We start from the raw sequence: 19,219 nt of genomic DNA on the forward strand, positions 1-19,219 counted from the left end.
AAGAAAACCTATGGAGCAGCTCTACTCTGTAAGACATAGGGTCATCATGAGTTGGAATCTACTTGACAGCAATGGGGTTGGTTTTGGTTTGGGGAAACCAGTGGAGTTGATTCCAGGACAGAAGGTGAAGGAAGCAAGAGCATTCAACCCCTGGAGAGGACAAACTGCAGTTCAGCTCCTTTGTAAAGAGTTTCCTGGTCAGATTACAAGGACGTTCCCTGAGCTGAGTAGGACACTGACTTTGCAAATACTATAAAGTGAAAAGGCAACTCTGCAAAACTGGGGAGGAAATCACTTCAAGGAAGGGCAGTTCTGGCGCAGTGGTTAAGAACTTGGCTGCTAACCAACAGGTTGGCAGTTTGAATCCACCAGCTGCTCCTTGGAAGCCCTATGGGGCAGCAGTTCTGCTCTGTCCTCTAGGGCCGATATGAGTCGGAATCAACTCGACCGCAACGGGTTTGGTTTTTGAGAAACTTGGGAACAGGATCCTAGAGTCAGCTGAGAAAGCCCACAATGATATTGCAAAGAAGAGTTATATTTTATTAGTTCAGCCTCGGAAATGTCAAAATAAATAAATAGAAACCACATGCAATCGCTTTACAGAAAGCACATTCTGACTTTAAAGTAGCACCTCCGTGGCTGGTCCTGTCTGGTCATATCCGCACATCAGGTTCCCTTGGGCTGACGAGTAAGCGGTTCTCGATCGTTTTCTGAACATCTCTGTCGACTTTTGCCCGTGGCCCTTAAGAAGCAACCTGCAATTCTGACAACTTTATGTCCTTAGCCACAAGTATACCTGTTCTCGCTCTTGAATTATAAGCTCTTTTGACTCTCTCAGGTGTCTTTGTGTCACCTTCCTATGCCTTACAGATAGGTGAGGGCGGGGACCACCAGGGAGGCTGAAGCTTGATTTCAATTTCAGTTCTTTTCTAAATTCAGGCGCCCAAAGAATAAACTTGCTCAGAAGTGCAAGTGGCCCTCGGTTGTTTTATCTGTATCACTTGAAGAGGGAGGGAGGTCTTCATGGATACAGGAATGAACATATCCTTCTCCAGGCCCCCCTCAGACAGGTTCGTGTTTTGATGTCTGTATTTCAATATCTCTTATGTTCCCATCCATCACAAAGATATGCCCGTGCTCACATCAGAACATCGTGTTCTCACTGAATGTCATAAAACCGATGCGTTCGCAGCCTCACTTGAAAAGTTGTCAGTATCAATAACACTTCAACTCACACATTCTGCATAGGAGGGCCTGTGCCTCCTGGATCGGGTCCTGAGAAACATACAATGCATCTTGGCACACAAATGTTAAATAACAGCAATAAATTAATAAATACATAAATTACTTAAATATTTAAAAATAGCATGAAGGTTAGTGGCAACCTGAGAGCTGGTAAATCTATAAATAAATTAGCTGATTGTTTCAGTGGGCACTTAGTATTTAGATATAAAAAATATAGCAGACAGCATTATAAACCTCAACAAAAGCAAATCAGATAAACAAGGTTTTTTTTTTTTTTTGTCTATTCCATCATATCTTTTAAAAAATTCTGCCTGAGAGCTTCCACTTTTCCTCTGAGATTCCTCCTGGAATTGAAACCTAAAAAAGAATGGCAAAATATGGGTGAGATTTGTAGCACCAAACCTTTATATTTCACCCACAACTTTATCCTGGGAAGTTGGTCTTGGGGGATTCCATGTCAGAGGGATTGTAAGGATGGCGCAGGACTGGGCAGTGTTTCATTCCTGTGGTACATAAGGTCGCTATGAGTCTGAACCGACCGGATGGCACCTAACAACAACCACAGCATGTCAGAAGGGCCTGGCTCTTCTTTCTGTGGCCTAGAATTTGGGCTGATACCATGCTTGCTGGAGGTGCTCTCGAGCGTTTTCTTTAAAGAATATCTGATTGTATCACTTCCTTGCTTAAAGCCCTTCAGGGGCTCCCCGATGCGCCCAGGACAAGTTTCTAACTCTTGCAACCAGCTTGCAGCGCCTCCGTTCTCTGACCCCTGCCCACTTCTCTCTTCTGCTTCTGCCTTCCCCTTTAGGAGCCCTGCTGGCACAAACTGTTAAGTGCTCAGCTGCTAGCCAAAAGGTTGGCGGTTTGAGTCCACCCAGTGGCTCTGCGGGAGAAAGACCCAGCAATCTGCTTCTGTAAAGATTAAAAAAAGAAAACCCTATGGGGCAGTTTTACTGTGTCACGTGAACTTGCTATGAGTCGAAATGGATTCGATGGCATCTAACAATTAGGAGGAAGGACCTATGTCTGTTTTCTTCACGCCTGTATCCCTGTGCCCAGTGCAGTGCCTGGCACAATATAGGCATCAAATAAAGCCTATTAGTAAACAAATGTATATTTCTGACTCTGGTGACTGTGTGCAGGGCACCCCACTTGCCCGGTGTTTTACTGTAGCCTCCCCCACCATTGCTTTGCACGCAGGCACACTGAGTGTGCAGGTCTGGGCTGGGATTTGAGGGCCTGCTCACCTAACTGCAGGACACGGATGCCCATTCGCTCCAGAAGGAGCTATAGTAGCGGTCTCGAGCTTGCACCCAGATCTCGGAGTCTTTGTGGCAGATAACCTTGGCCGAGGTCTTGTCCATGCAGGGTCTCTCTTTCTGCAAAGGACAGTGCAATCTGTTAGTGCCCTGTGGCAACATGGTCACGAGGCAGGTCAGGCATAGCTCTGCAAAGCCCAACCTCCCCAAACAATCACACCCTGGTCTTCGGACACCACATTTGCAATTCACAGGGAGGGCGTAGAGCTTATGCCACCTACTGGCAGAAGCTCTGAACACAGATTCTATGTTTCTATTTTGCACCTGGGTGGTACAAATGATTAACGTATCTGGCTGCTAACTCAAAGGTTAAAGGTTCAAGTCTACCCAGAGGGGCCCCAGAAGAAAGGCCTGGTAATCTACTTCTGAAAAATCAGCCATTGAATGCTCTTTGGAGCACAGGTCTACTCTGACACACATGGGGTCACCATGAGTTGGGCTTGACTCAATGGCAACTGGTTACTGGTTGAGAGAGAAATCTTTTGGACCAGCTTTCATCTTTTTAACACAACTGCCTTGCCCAAAGACCCCATACGCACCACCCCAGGACTAAGTTGATGTGGGGACTAAGATTTGCTTTCGCTGTTCCCTGGGTATTCAGAAATACCATACCCTGATCTTTTCATCAAACAAACCTGAGTTCAAATCCTGACATCTCTACTTATTAGCTGTATGACTTCAGGAAAATATCTTGGGCTTTTTATGTCTCAGGTTCCTTATTTATAAAATGGAGGTAATAATAATAATGGCCACCCCATAAAAAAACGAAACAAAACAAAAACCAAACCCATTGCCATTGAGTCGATTCTGACTCACAGCGACCCTATAGGACAGAGTAGAATTGCCCTGTAGGGTTTCCAAGGAGTGCCTGGTGGATTTGAACTGCCAACTTTTTGGTAAGCAGCTGTAGCTCTTAACCACTACGCCACCAGGGTTTCTGGCCACCTCATAAAAAAGTTGTAAAAATTAAAAGTAACACTCATGTGAAACTCTTAGCAAAGTCTTTACCACAGAAAAAGCGCTTAATAAATATTACCTATTAATACTATGTGCTTTAAGTAGGGAAGGCACTTATCAAGATTTTTAAATAATGTTTAGGCAAAACCCCCAAGTTGCCAAAATCTCCAGGGGTAACTGAACCACTGGAGGGCAGCAGTGGTTCAGTGGTAGGATTCTTGACTTCCAGGCAGGAAACCCTGGTGGCGTAGTGGTTAAGAGCTACGGCTGCTAACCAAAAGGTCAGCAGTTTGAATCCACTGGGCACTCCTTGGAAACTCTATGGAGCAGTTCTACTCTGTTCTATAGGGTTGCTATGAGCTGGAATTAACTCGAAAGCAATGGGTTTTGGAAACCCTGGTGGCATAGTGGTTAAGAGCTATGGCTGCTTACTAAAAGGTCAGCAGTTTGGATCCACCAGGTTCTCCTTGGAAACCGTATGGGGCAGCTCTACTCTGTCCTGTGTGGTCACTATGAGACAGCAATGGGGTTGGGGGGTTGGATGCAGGAGATCTAGGTTTGATTCCCAGGCAATGCACCTCATGTGCAGCTACCACCCCCTGTCAGTGGAGGCTTGGAGCTTCCAGACTAAGATAAATTAGGAAGAAAGGCCTGGTATCTACTTCTGAAAATCAGCCAATTAACACTTCATGGATCACAATGGACTGATTCCATTGCGTACAGCATCACCGCGAGTTGGGGGCCAATTTGACAGCAGCTAACAACAACTGTATCACGGGGTTTCTACCACATGCCAAATGCTATGCTGCATAAGGCCTATATACAATGATTTTAAAACTGGGGTCCAAGGAGTGCTAGGGCTCTGTAAAAGTGCCTTTGGGACCTTGTAAGGGTAAAGGAGTCCTAAGGGAAGAAAGTTTGACAGGCACTGTCTTAGCCTATGTAAGTGCTAAAGTTATGTTTAAGAAAATAAGTTAACCATCTCTGGAACAGCTGAGCTACTCATTTTAGTTGAGACATAGCACGACTGTTCTATCATCAGTTATATTCACTGAGGACCAATTCTGAGTGCAAGGATTAATGATCAGCTATACTGGGTGGGTCAACTATACTGGGTTGGGTGACAGGCCTTTGTGTCTGGCCCACTGAGTTTGAGTCCTGGCTCTGTCACTTCCTAGCTGAGTGACCTTGGATAAGTCACTTAACCTCTCTGAGCTTCAATGTCTTTATTCGTGAAGTGGTGATAACCATACTGCCTGCCTTTGTAGGGATATTATGAGAATTAAGTGAGATGATACAGGTAAAACCCTTAGTACAGCTCCAGGCCCACAGAAGGTACTAAGAAAAGTTAGTTGTTATTATCGTCATTCATCTCCTCTCTGATGGGGGCCTGCATAAGCCTGACCACAGAGTACACTGCATATGAATCACATCTTACCTTTCCTTTCTTGTTCTTGCCCTGAACCTGGATGCAGAATGTCAGGGAAAAGTAGGAATGTGGGGTGCTCCAAGTGTCAGGGTACTCCCAGCTGACCTCCACATGACGAGAATTCGCTAATGGCTTCAGCTGCAGGTTCTTGGGTGGGTCGGGTTTGACTGTGGAAGAAGATAGAGAAACAGCCTTTATTTTCCTAATGGAGCTTTGGAGTAACATAGTTCTGGCTTCTGATTCCACTTCAACCTTTTACCAGCTGTGGGTCCACAGGATACTTGCTTAACTTCTCTGAGCACCAGTTTTCATCTGGAAAATTGGATTGATGGTGGTTTCCACCCCATAAGTGGTTGTAAGGATAAAATGAGATTTACTATGTAAAGTCCTTACATGAGGTCAATACATGCAAATCTTTCTAAAACTTTAGGAAACTGAGGATCCTCAGGGCTTCACTTCTCATATTTGAGATTTGGGCCTAGAAAGCAATGCCCCCTACTCCCCTCAGCCAGCCACACACTCTTGTTCATGCTTTCCTTATCTCCATGGCTGATGGCATACCTTTTGCCATCTGTCAGGCAGTGAGGGCATCCTTCTTACCTTCTGGTGGCACTGGGAACAATGTGGGGCCATGGTGCCCACGGTGTCTAGTCACTGAACTACCTGGACCATAACTATCTCTGGGTAAATGAAATAAGCTGAGTTGGCAAACATGAGATACCCGGGCTGCTGGTCCTCACACCATGCCTGTGGAAGGCAGCCCTCATCAATCATCACGCCCTTTACTGATCCCAAGAATCCTTCATCTCTGCATTCTGGTGGCCCCTTCTCTCAATCAGATGATCCCTAGCACTGGAACCACCTCTACTTGGTGCTCGGAAGAAGATTCTCAGAGATAGCAAGACTTTCATATCTGGGCAATGCCATCAAAGACCATCCTCTCTGTGGTCCAGCCTTCTTTTTGTACCAAACATAGATGAGGTGGGAGACTTTCCACTTCCTACCCCTTTTTTGCCTATTCCTAGCATCTGCCCTGACTTACCTTGTAGCAGTTATAGTCACTTGTCTCTATGCTCATTCCTTCACTCACTTAATAAATAATTACTGAGAACCCACTGTGCCAGCCACTAGACAATATATGCAGGATACAGCAGTGAGTACCACAAAGACTCCATCCTAAGTAGTCTTATCTTTTTCTAGAGGGGGAGACATTCTATAGAAAGTGGATGGACTCACTAGACCCAATACAACACCACACAAAGACCACAGTACCTAGTAGGTGCTTTGTAAAATTCCTCCCTCTATTCTTAGTACACCTTCTTTTCTTAGGTCTCAGCTAAATCTCATCTCCTTCCTGGCCATGCTATGTGAACTAGATCCTGTCCTCCCCAACCCACCAAGTGCAAACACTCCACAAATACTAGAGAAAGTTCCATGGCTCTATCCTGCTTTATGTCATAATGCTTATTCGATGAGTAAATGGTAAAGGGAATGATAAATGGCAAAATCTGTATCTGCTAATTAAGAAATAGATGTCCAGTTTAAAATAGTTTATATTCTAACGTGGAGTCTCTCTTCAAATGCTAGAGAGAGACTTGCTGGAAATAATTGCAATTAGTAGGAAAGCCCTAGTTCTCAGTATGAATATTATGCTTGAAGAGCTCTTGGATTCAAAAGGGAAGGGACCTGGGCAGCAGAACAGACTGTAGCAAAAGCCTACCCTTTCTAGTGGACAGATCTGGGTCTGAATCGCTCGCTAGCTGGGAGACCTGGGGCAAGCTGCTAATCTTTCTAAGATTCAATTTCCTCCTCATTAAAATGCAGGTAATGGTATCTCCATTGTGTGTGTGTGTGTGTATTTTTTTTTTTTTTTTTGGTGCAGAATTAAAGAGGTAAGGCAGATAAACCCCTTATCCCAGTGCTTGGGGCATAGTGAACATGTGACAAATAGCACTGATCCTTATTAAGTGCATATAATTGTCCAAAACTCACTGATGTCTCTGATGAAGAAGCTGCTGGTGTAGTTTTCGTACTTGAGCTTGTGAACAGCTTCCACCACGACCTCAATCGTCAGGCTCTCCTCAGCGGCTGGGCAGGCACTGTCCTCTTGACACTCCACTGTGTACTTTTTATACTCCCTGTGGTCCACTTTGACCTTCTCCTCAGAGAGTGTTGCTGCCCCACATGTCACCCCTTGGGGGTCAGAGGAGCTGAAGTCAAAGAAATCGTATATTACCCATTTGTGGTGAAGTCCCTGGATGGTGAGAATGGTTAATACGCTCAGCTGCTAACTGAAAGGTTGGTGGTTCAAGTCCACTCAGAGGAGCCTTGAAAGAAAGGCCTGGTGATCTACTTCTACTCTGACACATACGGGGTCACAGTGAGTTGGTGTCAATTGGATGGCAACTGGATACTAGTTACTATTCATGGGTGAGTTCCTCGTGACTGCAGCCAGTGAGGCAGGTAAGACAGCTCTCTGAGGACAAAACTCCTCCAACTGGTCTGACTTGTCCCCAGGGGGTGATAAACTGCCTTCCCCACAAGAACAAGCTTAGCTTCAGGGGTGGCACAAATGTTTGGAAACAGCTATGCAAATACATGCCTCTGGAAATTTTTAGATCTAGAGCCCCTGATTCAATGCCTTTATTAAAATTTCAAAGTCATCTTTCTTATTTTAATTAAAAAATCAATGCATGCTAATCGTAAAAAATAAAATGATAAAGATGTATATAAAGGTAAATGTGTATGTACCTCCTTTTATTCATAATCTCACTCTCCAGACAGAAATACCATTCATAGCTTCCTGTAGCCTTCTAGAACTTTTTCAATGAATATTCAAAGTAATCATATATTACATGTATATATTTATATACACATATTTTATCTATCTGTATCTATCTCTTTCTATACATACACATAGGTCTTATTTTTTATGAAGTGGGTTCAAATTATATATATAGTTTTATAACCATCTATTTGCTCCTGAACATATTATGGGGAGGTCTCCACATGAAAACATATAGATTGGGTTATTCATTTTAATGACTGCTACAGAGTGTAAGGTTCCACACTTTATTTCACCATTCCCCTGTCGATTACCAAAAATGCCACAATGAACACTTACACCTATGTCTTTGCGCACTTGTACAAGTGTCATCGTTTTAAAAATGGAGAAATGAGACCCCCCCAAAGGTTAATTTAGGGAGCCCCAGTAGCGCAAGTGGTTTGCTATCAGTTCCTAACCTAAAGGTTGGTGGTTTGAACCCACCCAGTGGCTCTGTAGAAGGAAGGCCTGCTGATCTGCCTCTGTAAAGATTACAGCCAAGAATACCCTATGGAGCAGTTCTACTCTGTAACACATGGGGTCGCCATGAGTTGGGGGCTGACTAGATGGCAGCCAACAACAACAATATCACAAAGGTTAATTTACCCAGCGAAATGGCGGTAAAGCCAGGATGAATGCCTAGGATTTGCTCCATTATCCTACATTGTCTCAGAAACTTAGACAGTGATTAAAGGGAGTCCCATAGAAAAAAAAAAAAAGAAAAAAATTTTTTTTTTATAGATGGGCAAAAACATAGGTCTTCTCTCCATGGAAATTGGTTTCTTAGGGAAAGTCCACGTGCGTTGGACAAACAGTGAACTCTGCTCTCTTAGCTTCAGATGAGTGGCATTAGTAGAAGAAAAAGGAGTTGAGGTGGCCATGGGAAAATTTGTGGTGGGATCACAGAGCTTGGGAGTCAGCTTTAGAGCTTCCACGATCTATGCCCTAGAACTCTTGTTTCTATTTTTGACTGATGGCGCCATTTTGGCAAGTCATTCGGAGCTTCTGTTTCTCCTTTTATCCCTCCCCATGGTGCTATGAACCTTAATGAAGCATTTCCAGGCAATTTGGATGAGAGTGGCTTCAAACACAGCGAGGCTATTCTCAGACCTTGAGAATATCCTGTCTAACAGGTAAGTCTGTTCAGGCAGTTGGCTTAAATCTCCATGTTCTTTCCTCAGTTTAGGGCAAGAGAGGGAGGCTTGAAAGATTCTGCGTTTGAGTTTGTCACTGATAGGTCACCTTTATTTTCTTAACGAAATAGTTCTAGCAAAATGTTGAGAAGCCAGATGGGTTTCACTTACCCTCTGCTGCTTTTGACACTGAATTTCAAATCAGTACTGATTGCCGTCAGCCACCAGCAGGTGAAATGTCCGGAATAATTCTTTGCCTCGCATTTTAGAAAGGTCTTATTTTTGGGTTCTGGATTTGACAAAGAATAAAAATTCAGTGTTTAGAGGTTTTCTTTCAGAAAGATTTTGATCGTAATTAATCACGGGCCACCCAATGGCACGAGTGTGAATTTCTTCTGTTCATTTCCTTGGAAAATAAGGCTGTTCCCCTGACGGGCAGTTTAGCCAGGCTTTGGAGTGTCCAATAAGATGCTGATTCTATAGGGTATAATACACACCTAACACATCACAGGAAGGTAGTCTTAATTTTTTCCAAAGGTTATCACGTCAGTGTTGACTTAACACACCAACACACATTGGTTAATTTCCACTAGCTGTTCAATAATACTACTGTTATTTAAAGAGAACCTCAGGGAAAACATCCAGGCTGAACATAAATCTCGCCCAACAGGAGATTTTGATGGTTGATAACCCAAAGCTGTCTAGCAAAGCAAAGGAAAATGAAGATTCTGGGTGGTTTCAGTAAGGGACTTGATGTTAACTCATTAATTATGCTAGCTGGGTCTTGCCTTTCTCTAATTTTTATTTTGGTGTCACTAATGGAGCAAAAGAGAACACTGACATTATCCAAGGGGATGGAATTACCTTTCTGGTCCTTTAATATATCAGTGGACCAAATCCCATCTTCCTTTTTGTGAAGCAGCAAGAGTGAATGGCTCAGAACCTCGTCTCCTTTTAGACAGGTGTATAGGCCAGCATCTCCAAACTCTTTGACTTGGATGGTCAGGGTTTTACCAGAGCCTAAGACCTCACTGCTCTGGTCGGAGGTCCAGGTGATGCCATCTTCTTCTAGAGTGTTGCAGGTGAGCACCACCACTTCTCCAGGGGCATCAGGGTACCAGTCCAACTCTACGACATAAACTGAAAAGCACAAAAAGTGGAGAACTAGACTATAGCTCTATGAACTCTGGAATTGTGCTTTGTGAACCATCTTGGCATCTCCATTGCCTAAGCATATAGAGCCTTGCTCATAACAAGTGTTTGGCAAATGTTTGCTGAGATGGCCTCAGGGAATGCATTAGGCCCCGCTTGAGCTCAAGGTCATGAAACAGAGAAGCAAAGAGTTTATACCTGCTGTGGACTCATTAACTGGCAGGTTGCCTTAATAATTAACCTTTGATTAGCTGGAAGATGGAAAAGAACTGATACACTGAACAATGCAAACAGCACAGAGCTCTTTGTCAAAGCTCTAGTGAAGATTAGAAACTTCCAGCACAATTTCAGTTTTATGGGATAAGCCAGAGCACAGTATTTACCAGAATAACATGGTGGTTAAAAGTACAGGATTTGGAGAAAGACTGACCAGGCCTGAATACTGCCCCCATTAACCGGCTGGGGTATTTGAGGCAAGGTACTTAATCTCTATGATCCTCTGTTCTCTCATCTGTAAAATGACAATAATAATAGTGTCTACCTCGTAGGTTTGGCTTTAAGGGTTAAATGAAAAAATAAAAACACTTCGCACAGGACCTGACATGTAGTAAGCTCAATATAAGCTATTGTCATTATTCATAGACCAAAGGATCAGACAACAGCACAGACGAACCCTTCTACAACTTTCCAGGGGGATTTAAGGATTTAGTTTCCTCTGCAGAAGACTCATCAATGGAGATTTTCATTCTCTCTGTGTTAGTTAGCCATCTTACAATCTTAGGAGGCAGTTCAGTAGAGCTTAGTCTTCCTGTTTTATAGAGGAGGATACAGGGGTTAAGCAAGGTCACATCAAGTTAGAAGCAGAAGTGCTACATCTCAAACCTTCTGACTTCTAGGCTTTGCACTGGACTTGATATCTGAACTGGCACTTGGGAGCTGGCTTAGTATAGTATTCCAAAGAGTTTGTCACATCAAAGATGTGTTCACTCATTCATTCATTCATTTATTCACACATCGATTATGAAATGAATAGGATATTCATTGGTTCTCAAAGCATGATCACCAGACCATCATTTGCAGAATCTACTGGGAATCTGTCAGAGATGCAAATTCTTAAGCCCCAATCCAGATTTACTGAATCAGAAACTCTGGGGATGGAACTGAGGGATCTGTACTTTAACAATTCCTCCGAATGATTTTGATGCCCACTCAAACTTGAATGCCAGGGTGGTTAACAGCCTGGACTTTGGGCTTAGGTACATCTGAGTTTAGATTTAGCTCTAGCATAGTGGTCTTGGGTAAAAAACTTAACTACTCTCAGCTTCAATATCATCTTTAAAACGGGGGAAGATATTAGTATTTGCTTTAGAAGGTAGGGATGAGGATTATATAAGCTAATTCATATAATAGTTTAATGCAGTGCCCTTAAATGCAATATAAATTGTGGCTCTTGTTATTGGCATCCAAGTATAAAGCACTGTGGAATATAAAGCTCTCACCTTGCATCAGATGGGATTTATAACTGCTTAATGGGGAACAGAGATAAGAGGTAAAAAACTTTTAAGGCCTAACTCTTCAGAAATGAGTAGCTGTGTTGACATAAGGCCATGTAGCATATTTGGTTTCCTCTAGTTTTCCTTTGTCTTGGAGATAAATGAAGAGCATGGCTATTTTCCTGTTAATACTAAGGCTCGGAATGTTTAGAAGACCCTTGTCCAGGGCAAGGAAGACAACGGCAATAGGGAACCTGATGAGTATCATCTATAACCTAGGGCTTGGCTTCTTTGTTCATCATCTTGTCTCCAAAGTCACAAGCCCTCTTAGTGTTCCTCACATAGATGTTCTGGAATTTTCGTGGCTTACCAAATCAGACATAACTAAGGGGTTAAATATGCAAGGGGCAAGATTTCTGAGCTCACTAAAATTCCCAGGGTTAGAAGGGATCTGTTATCATCGTCTGGATCATGCTTTGTTTTTATCCAAAAAGGGTCTAAAAATCTCCAATCCTTGTGGGTGGGTGGGTGGCTGGTCTGTTGTCTTCTTGGCACCCTTGAGAATGGAGAAATGGTCCAACATTGCTTTCAGGCATCTAGTTCAGTGGTGTACCCTCCTGACTATCCAAACATTATTTCTGATCATCAGCTGAGATCTCTTCAGCTTTAATTTTTACCTATTTTCTCTTGCTCAGTTCTCCAAGGACGTAGGAAACAATTGCTTCACGTCTTTCTTGTAATACTTTTCAAAGACTTAGGTGTACGGGCTTTGAAGTGAGACAGCTATGTGACTTTGGGTAAGTTACTCTTTTATTTGAATGGCTTTCTTTTTTTCTTCTTGCCATCGAGTCAATTCCAACTGAGAGTGACCCCATGTGACAGAGTAGAACTGCCCCATAGAGTTTTCTAGCAGATTGCCAGGTCTTTCTCCTGTGTAGCCACTGGGCGGGTTTAACCTTTCAGCTAGCATCCAAGCACTTAACAATTGCACCACCAGGGGTCCTTAGTTACTTAATCTTTTTGCCTTAATTTTCAATATCTGTAAAATGGGATGTGCGTAGTCTCTACTTCATATGGGTGTTGTGAGACTTAAATGAAATCTGTCCTCAATAAATAGTAATTATTATTGTTGTTATTATTATTACATAATTACAGATAGTAATTATCAGCATTATTACGCTTGCTTCACTCAGGAACATCTGAAGTCTTTCAAGAACAACCAGTAATCAGTTAATGTATATTTGGTGAGTGTGAGATACTAGAAGGATAGAGGGAATCTCTTAGTCTACTAACATCTATTCTATTCATACTTTTTGTTGATTGTTGTAATAATAGTTTCTCTTGAGCCATCAGAGACTTTTTTTTTCATCAGAGACATACTTTTTTTAACAATCAAACAATACTATTAGCTAATATTTACTTTCACTTCACCATCTGTTGTCTTCTGCATTCAGTAACACATCTAGTAATCCATGCGGTAGGTGTCACTTTGTAATCCACACTTTGCAGGTGTGGAAACTCAGGTTCAGAGGTGACCCAGTTCAAGGTTACACAGCCAATAACTGGCAAAACTAGGACTTGAACCCAAGACACGGTGAGCCTAAATCTTATGCTTTCATCCAAAGTGCTTGGTCAGAGGTAAGTCATCACAGTGTCAACTAAGAGGGCAGTAAGTGGGAGATGATGGAACATAGTTCTTACTCTGTTTAAATCCTCCACTTTGGAATTTTATCATATGACAGAGCTGGTTGTTAACAATACTGGCAAAATCCATATCTCTTTTCCCACCACAGTCCACAAAAAACCTCCTTTGGCATCCAATGTAAAAATCAAACAACATAGATACCCTCAAGAGCGGCAAGCAGGAAATACAGCCTTCCATTTCCCCAGAGCACTGGCTCTCACTAGGAAGACTCCAGTGTGTGGGTGGCTGCCCATTCAGTCTGATGTCCTAGCAAGGCCTGCCAGAGAGTCCTGAATTAGAATCCCACGACTTCATAGGGAATAAAGAGAAAAGTTGGTTACCGTCTTTCTCCAGTTCCCATATGGCCATGAGGGGAGATGCCAGAAAAACCAGGGCAAGCCAGGAGATAACCAATTGCTGATGACGCATCTGTAGGAGAGAAAGAAATAGGAGGAGAAGCAGCAGAAGAGGAAGGAGGAAGAAGAGGAGAAGATGAGGAGCAGAAGGGAAGAAGAAGAAAAAGGAGAGAATGTCAATACTTCAGTTACCTTTGGGAACCATATACACATTCTATGCACATTGAATTTAATCTTTATTTTCCCCTTTCTTTTCTGCAATCAGGTTAATACTAAATGTGTTACAACCCTACACACCAGTCTTTGGGTAAGAACATCTCCAGATAGAGAATCATAGACTATCTGGAGCTAGAGGAATAGCTGTCTGATGTAATCCTCTTATTTTTAAGGTGAAAACCTAAGACTCAGAGAAGGAACATGACTTGTCTGGTTTAGCATTAAGCAGTTATTTATTTAGTAGGGTGGGAAACCCTGGTGGCATAGTGGCTAAGTGCTATGGCTGCTAGCCATAGGGTTGGCAGTTCGAATCCACCAGGCGGTTCTTGGAAACTCTTTGGGGCAGTTCTACTCTGTCTTACAGGGTCGCTATGAGTGGGAATCGACTCGACGGCACTGGGTTTGTTTTTTTTTTTTGATATGTAAAGGGTGCTGGGCTAGGAACAGATGGGAGTAGAGAAAATTTTACTTGGATCCTACCTTCTAGGAACCAATACTTTCATTCAACAAATATGTAGTAAGTCAGCGTGCTAAATGCTGACACTCAATTTAAATCACACATCTGAATCACTCTCACCAGGAAGTATGTGCTGTGACACCCAAGGCTAAAGGAATGGGAAGTTCATTCAGATGCAAACTTTCAAGTTCTGGCCACAAACAGTCACCTGCCTTCATTTTAGAGATTTGTTTCTTTCCTTGTTTACACCGCAATTGTTCAAACTCAAAGTTCTACTACCCTTCCACATAATCTAACCCAGTAGTTTCCAAACTTGAGTGTGCATCTCAATCACTTGGAAACTTGGAAGCTTTCTAAAAACGAAGATTGCCAAGTCCCATGCCCAGAGTTTCTGATTCAGTAGGTCTGGGGCTGGACCCTAAGAATCTGCATTTCTGAAGTATTCCCAGGTGAGGCCTATGCTGCTGGTCCAGGAACGACACTTTGAAAACCACTGGCTTAAGTTCTTGTTGTAGGGGAAAAAACATCGCAAAGTTTAGTGAAGCAAAAAGCAAGTTTTATTCGGCATATATTCAAAATTCAAAAAGACAAAAGTTGAGAAGCCGACAAGCGTGCTGCCAGAGCTAATTTCTGCCCGAATCCAAGAAAATGTTACAGAGTAAGCAAGGATGGGAAAACGGACAAGCACGTTTCACAGCCATGTCTGCCTGAGTCCAAGGAACCTTATAGAATAAACAAGAATAGGAAAACGGACAAGCATGCTGCCAGAGACACGTCTGTCCAAGTCCAGAGAATGTTACAGAATAAACGAGAATGGGAAAACAGACAAGAATGGTGCCACAGCCATGTCTGCCCAAGTCTGGAGAATATCATAAAATAGACAGAAGTAGGAAACGGACATGCATGCTACCATAGCCATGTCTGTCCAAGTCCAAGGAAATTACAGAATAGACAGAAGTGAGAAAATGGACAGGCATGCTGCCACAGCCATGTCTGCCCGAGTCCAAGGAAGGTTACAGAGTCATCAGTATACATTAACATTACAGACGGGCAAAACCATTGAAAGCTTCACCTTTTCACAGATTGGCTAGAAACTGTGATCTTACATTTTGAATTGTCTTTTTTAACAATCACTGGTACAGGTTTCAGTAACAACAGTCAGGAGGGTCCTCATTGGTCCAGCAAATTTCTATTCACTAAATGTTAATAGAAAAAGATAAGAGTGGAAGGTCTTTTGTGTTGCGGCTTAGGTGAAAGGTTCCCTAAAAGATATTTTCCAAGATTATCCTATCTATTGTGTTTATACCTCAGGGCCCAGTTGATGTGTCCTCGTGAGTCCTTGTGAGCCCAGCTCCAGCTGGGTCACATTCTCTATGCTCAAAAAAAAAAAGGACAGGGAATAATGACTCCAGTATTATTTCCTAAATCATTCTCAAACATGTTCAGGGTCCAAAAACCAAACCCATTGCCGTTGAGTCGATTCTGACTCATAGCGACCCTATACGACAGAGTAGAACTGCCCCACAGAGTTTCTAAGGGGCACCTGGTGGATTCGAACTGCCAACTTTTTGGTTTGCAGCTGTAGCTCTTAACCACTACGCCACGAGGGTTTCCATTCAGGGTCCAGAGCCCCTGAAAATGGAGGTGTTCTTTGGGAGAAGATCATAAAATAATGATACATAATCCTGAAGTAATCAAAGGCATGACTGTATCCTAAATCATCCACCATCTTATATTGAAATCCAGTCTAAATTAAGTCACCAGGGTTTATGGAAATTTTTATAGTGTGAAAATTGTACTCATTAACATTTTCCCCACCTGCCAGTTAGGTAGAGATGATTATTTAATTTCAGTTGGAAACACCTCCATCTATCTTGAAGAGCACCAATGTTCTGCAGGAAGATGGTCTCCACTGGTTTAAATCATATAAAGAGTAACACTCAAAAGTTTCAACCAAATACCTTAAAAATGGGCATCCCTTGGTTGGTGTGACCAAGCATTGACAGATGACAGCTGTATCAGAACTTCCGCTAACCCTAGGAGGACCCTCATATCCATTAATCCCTTATAAAGCTCATGAGAGACAGAGACAGGACTGGAAATCAAGCCTTCCTGTACACAACTCAGTGCTCTTGTCACTTAGCATGGAGCTTTTAGGGACACATTAGTCCAAGTTATGACTGCAGCAAAGGACTAGCTGGCACAGAGCAACAGATGGTAAATTCATAGGCTTGGAATGAAGAAGGCATGGGTTTCAAATCTGATTCTACCATTCGCTGTGTGGTGTCAGGCATGTTACTCTCTGAGCCTCAGCTTCCTCAACTACAAAATGAACATGATATCCCTCTTAAAGGGTTGTTGGAAGTATGCAGTGACATAAGGATATTATAGAAGGCAATCAATATCCTGTTAGTTTGTACAAACTAATCAGGAAGAGATAAAGGAAAATTTTATTATCTCTCTGTTTTGAACATAATAGATAGTCAAAAAAAAAAAAAATAGTGCCTGGCTATAGGGAAACGCTCATGGAGGAAATGGGATCACATGGGCTGTAAAACCCAGATGTCTGCACTACGGAAACAGAGACAGGAGACAACAGAGATTCTTGGCAATTCCTTTACATTCTCTTAATGCCGGGGATTTCCCTTTGGCTATGCGCCCAGCACGTCATCTCTAGGCCTCAGGTGCATTTAATGATCTCAGGTGACTGCTCATCAAAGTAAAGAGAGCCCTGGTGATGGTCATAAGAAGCAACTCACATTGTAGTAATATCACTTACATTTTAAACCACAGAACACTTGCAAGGGTGAAAATCGTGGTGGGTCACCTCTTAATCAAAACCAAGAGAAACAAAAAAAGAGGCGGCATTTGGTTACTCTGTTACTCTCTGGGCAATCAGCTGGTACCAGGGAGCTATATCCTTCAGCTCACATTTCCTTGGCATGGTAAGTTTTGAGTCTTGAGAATTAAAAAATTTTTTTTTTCTTGAAATTTCAGAGGTTTTCTAAATTCTTGAAATGCTTGCATGAGTGAGGGACACAGGGTCCTCCGGTCATTCCCACCCCCCTGGCATGTTAAGGCTCCCTAAGGTTGCTGCCAATATGGGTATGCCAGTGACACTTGGGTGGATATCTGTTTTCTAAGTTTTATTTTATTTGTTTTTATACTGAACAAGTGTTATCTTTGTAATTAGAAAAGATAATTATTATTGAAAAATAAAAAGACATAGTCACAGGTGATGTGACTGGCACATGGAAAGTTCTAGAGCCAGGGAGACCTGTGTTGGCATCCTAGCTCTGCCATTCATTAGTTGTGTGATCCTGGGCAATTCGCTCTTTAAGCCCTACACTCTGAATCTGTAAAATGGGCATCCTGTTGTGGTGAGGAGCTAATGGGATAATTCCTGACTACTTGCTCTCACAGAGCCCATTCTTCCTTTCATAGCACTTACTACATTGCAGTAGTATAGTTACTTATCTGATATTTTTCCTCCCCACCAGACTGAGCTCTCTGATGGCAAGGATCATGTCTGTATTGTTTGCCACTCTATACTCAGGGTCTAGACTAGAAACTCTAGAGGGATTTCATGAGTGTGGAATGAATGTAGGTACAAAAATCATAAAAGATGAGATCCCAGTAAAATTAACTCTAAGAAGCAACTAAAATTCTTCCCAATATCTTGAAATTCCTTATTTGAAAAAAGTGGGCTGTCAGCTGGGTAATCTCTTTGTTAAAATGATATCTTAACCCGATCATGCTGTTATCGTGCATAATTTACCTGGGCAGGAATGAGACTCTAGTACAGTAAAGGTTCTCCTAGTCTCTCAGATATTAAAACTCTCCAGGGATTAGTTTTAAATAGTACAATTGCTTTTCATTTTTAAAATGAGGCCAAAGTTAGTTAATCCCCCCCCTCCAAAGGATAATCTAGCAGTCAGTCTGGTTGATATCACAGCGACTATTAAACCCATCACAAATATAGGAGCAAATATGCTCTGTAAGATTCAGTTATGAGGTAGAATTACAAATTCAATTACTTTAAGGAGTGCATGACAGACTTTTTAAAGGTTTAAAATACTCAGGCAAGCCCCCTTCACTTTAACTCCATACAATCCTTTAACTAATGGCTATTAATATTTAGGAACATACTTTTGTATGCATGCAACTTCAAAACAAGACAAAGCATGAAAAAACAAACTTTTCATAAAATATGTATTTGTTCACAGTCCATGGTATATAATCATTATTAGTTCAGTTTTTCCATGAACGCTTTTTTTTTAAAAAAAAATCGGTCCCCAAAGTAGTGACTTTTTACTAGTGTCCCAGGAGGTAAGTCACTAGGCATACATCCAGAACCCACCCACCTCGTCTGCCAGGCACAGGGGTTAGCACAGACAGGGTGCCCACCCCTGGACAGCTGCAGGCTCATGGGAATGGGTGCTAGGGGCTAGAGAGGTGCTTACCTTGCTTCTGGGGAGGCTGCAGGATCTGCTGGGCCTGGAGCTGTGCTGCTGTTGCTACTGCTGAGCTTATTATATACCCTACTCCTACCAAGCTTTATGATGGAAACCCAAACTAGAAACTGACTTGTTCCAAGTTGCAACACAGCAACACCGAAAAAAAAAAAAAAAAAAAAACCTCTCAAAACCTTCTGGGGGAATTTCAAGCAGTTCTTTTTTTTTTTTCTGTGTGTATCAATAATGCTGAGGGAACCCAGACATCAAAATCCCAGGTAATGAACTAAGAGGAAATGACTTTGGGGTGGGGAAAAAAGGAAGGCGACGGGGTTGTTGATTTCTTCAGTTTACATCATGGACAAGGTGTGTAGGGACAGTGGCAAGCAGCCTCAGACTGAGGAAGAAGGAAGGCCAGTGAGAGGCTGGAGGCCCAGTTCATGACAGGATGGAGAAACTGCATGGAGAGGCTCCGGGAGCAAAATCCATGTTTCTAGGGA

The 19,219-nt window shown here is 42.5% G+C and overlaps 1 protein-coding gene across 2 annotated transcripts; it reads right to left on the minus strand.

Annotated features, from left to right (window-relative positions):
- Nucleotides 1-485: 485 nt before the first annotated feature.
- IL12B (interleukin 12B) lies at nt 486-18,859 on the minus strand. 2 transcript variants are annotated; one of them, XM_064278945.1, is made up of 8 exons: nt 15,372-18,703; nt 13,578-13,665; nt 9,772-10,047; nt 9,079-9,196; nt 6,943-7,160; nt 4,960-5,117; nt 2,493-2,624; nt 486-1,602 (listed from the first exon to the last, which is right to left on the minus strand). In XM_064278945.1, the coding sequence occupies exons 2-7, from the start codon at nt 13,663-13,665 to the stop codon at nt 2,493-2,495; spliced, it is 990 nt and encodes a 329-aa protein (XP_064135015.1). In that variant the 5' UTR covers nt 15,372-18,703; the 3' UTR covers nt 486-1,602. The 2 variants fall into 2 exon arrangements, with proteins under 2 accessions (XP_064135015.1, XP_003404679.2); XM_003404631.4 differs by lacking the exon at nt 15,372-18,703 and adding an exon at nt 18,729-18,859 and having other exon boundaries at nt 487-1,602.
- Between the last annotated feature and the right edge of the window lie 360 nt (nt 18,860-19,219).

Source organism: Loxodonta africana, chromosome 2 (genome assembly GCF_030014295.1).
Source record: "Loxodonta africana isolate mLoxAfr1 chromosome 2, mLoxAfr1.hap2, whole genome shotgun sequence".
NCBI lineage: Eukaryota > Metazoa > Chordata > Mammalia > Proboscidea > Elephantidae > Loxodonta > Loxodonta africana.

Bases quoted from the DNA above. Each gene is read 5' to 3' on its own strand.
- IL12B (XM_064278945.1), bottom strand. From the start codon at position 13,665: ATGCGTCATCAGCAATTGGTTATCTCCTGGCTTGCCCTGGTTTTTCTG. The intron at 7,161-9,078 runs GTAAGTGAAACC...CTTTGACTTCAG, and splicing joins AGTGTCAAAAGCAGCAGAGG to CTCCTCTGACCCCCAAGGGG. The intron at 2,625-4,959 runs GTAAGATGTGAT...TGTCCTTTGCAG, and splicing joins GCAAGAACAAGAAAGGAAAG to AAAGAGAGACCCTGCATGGA.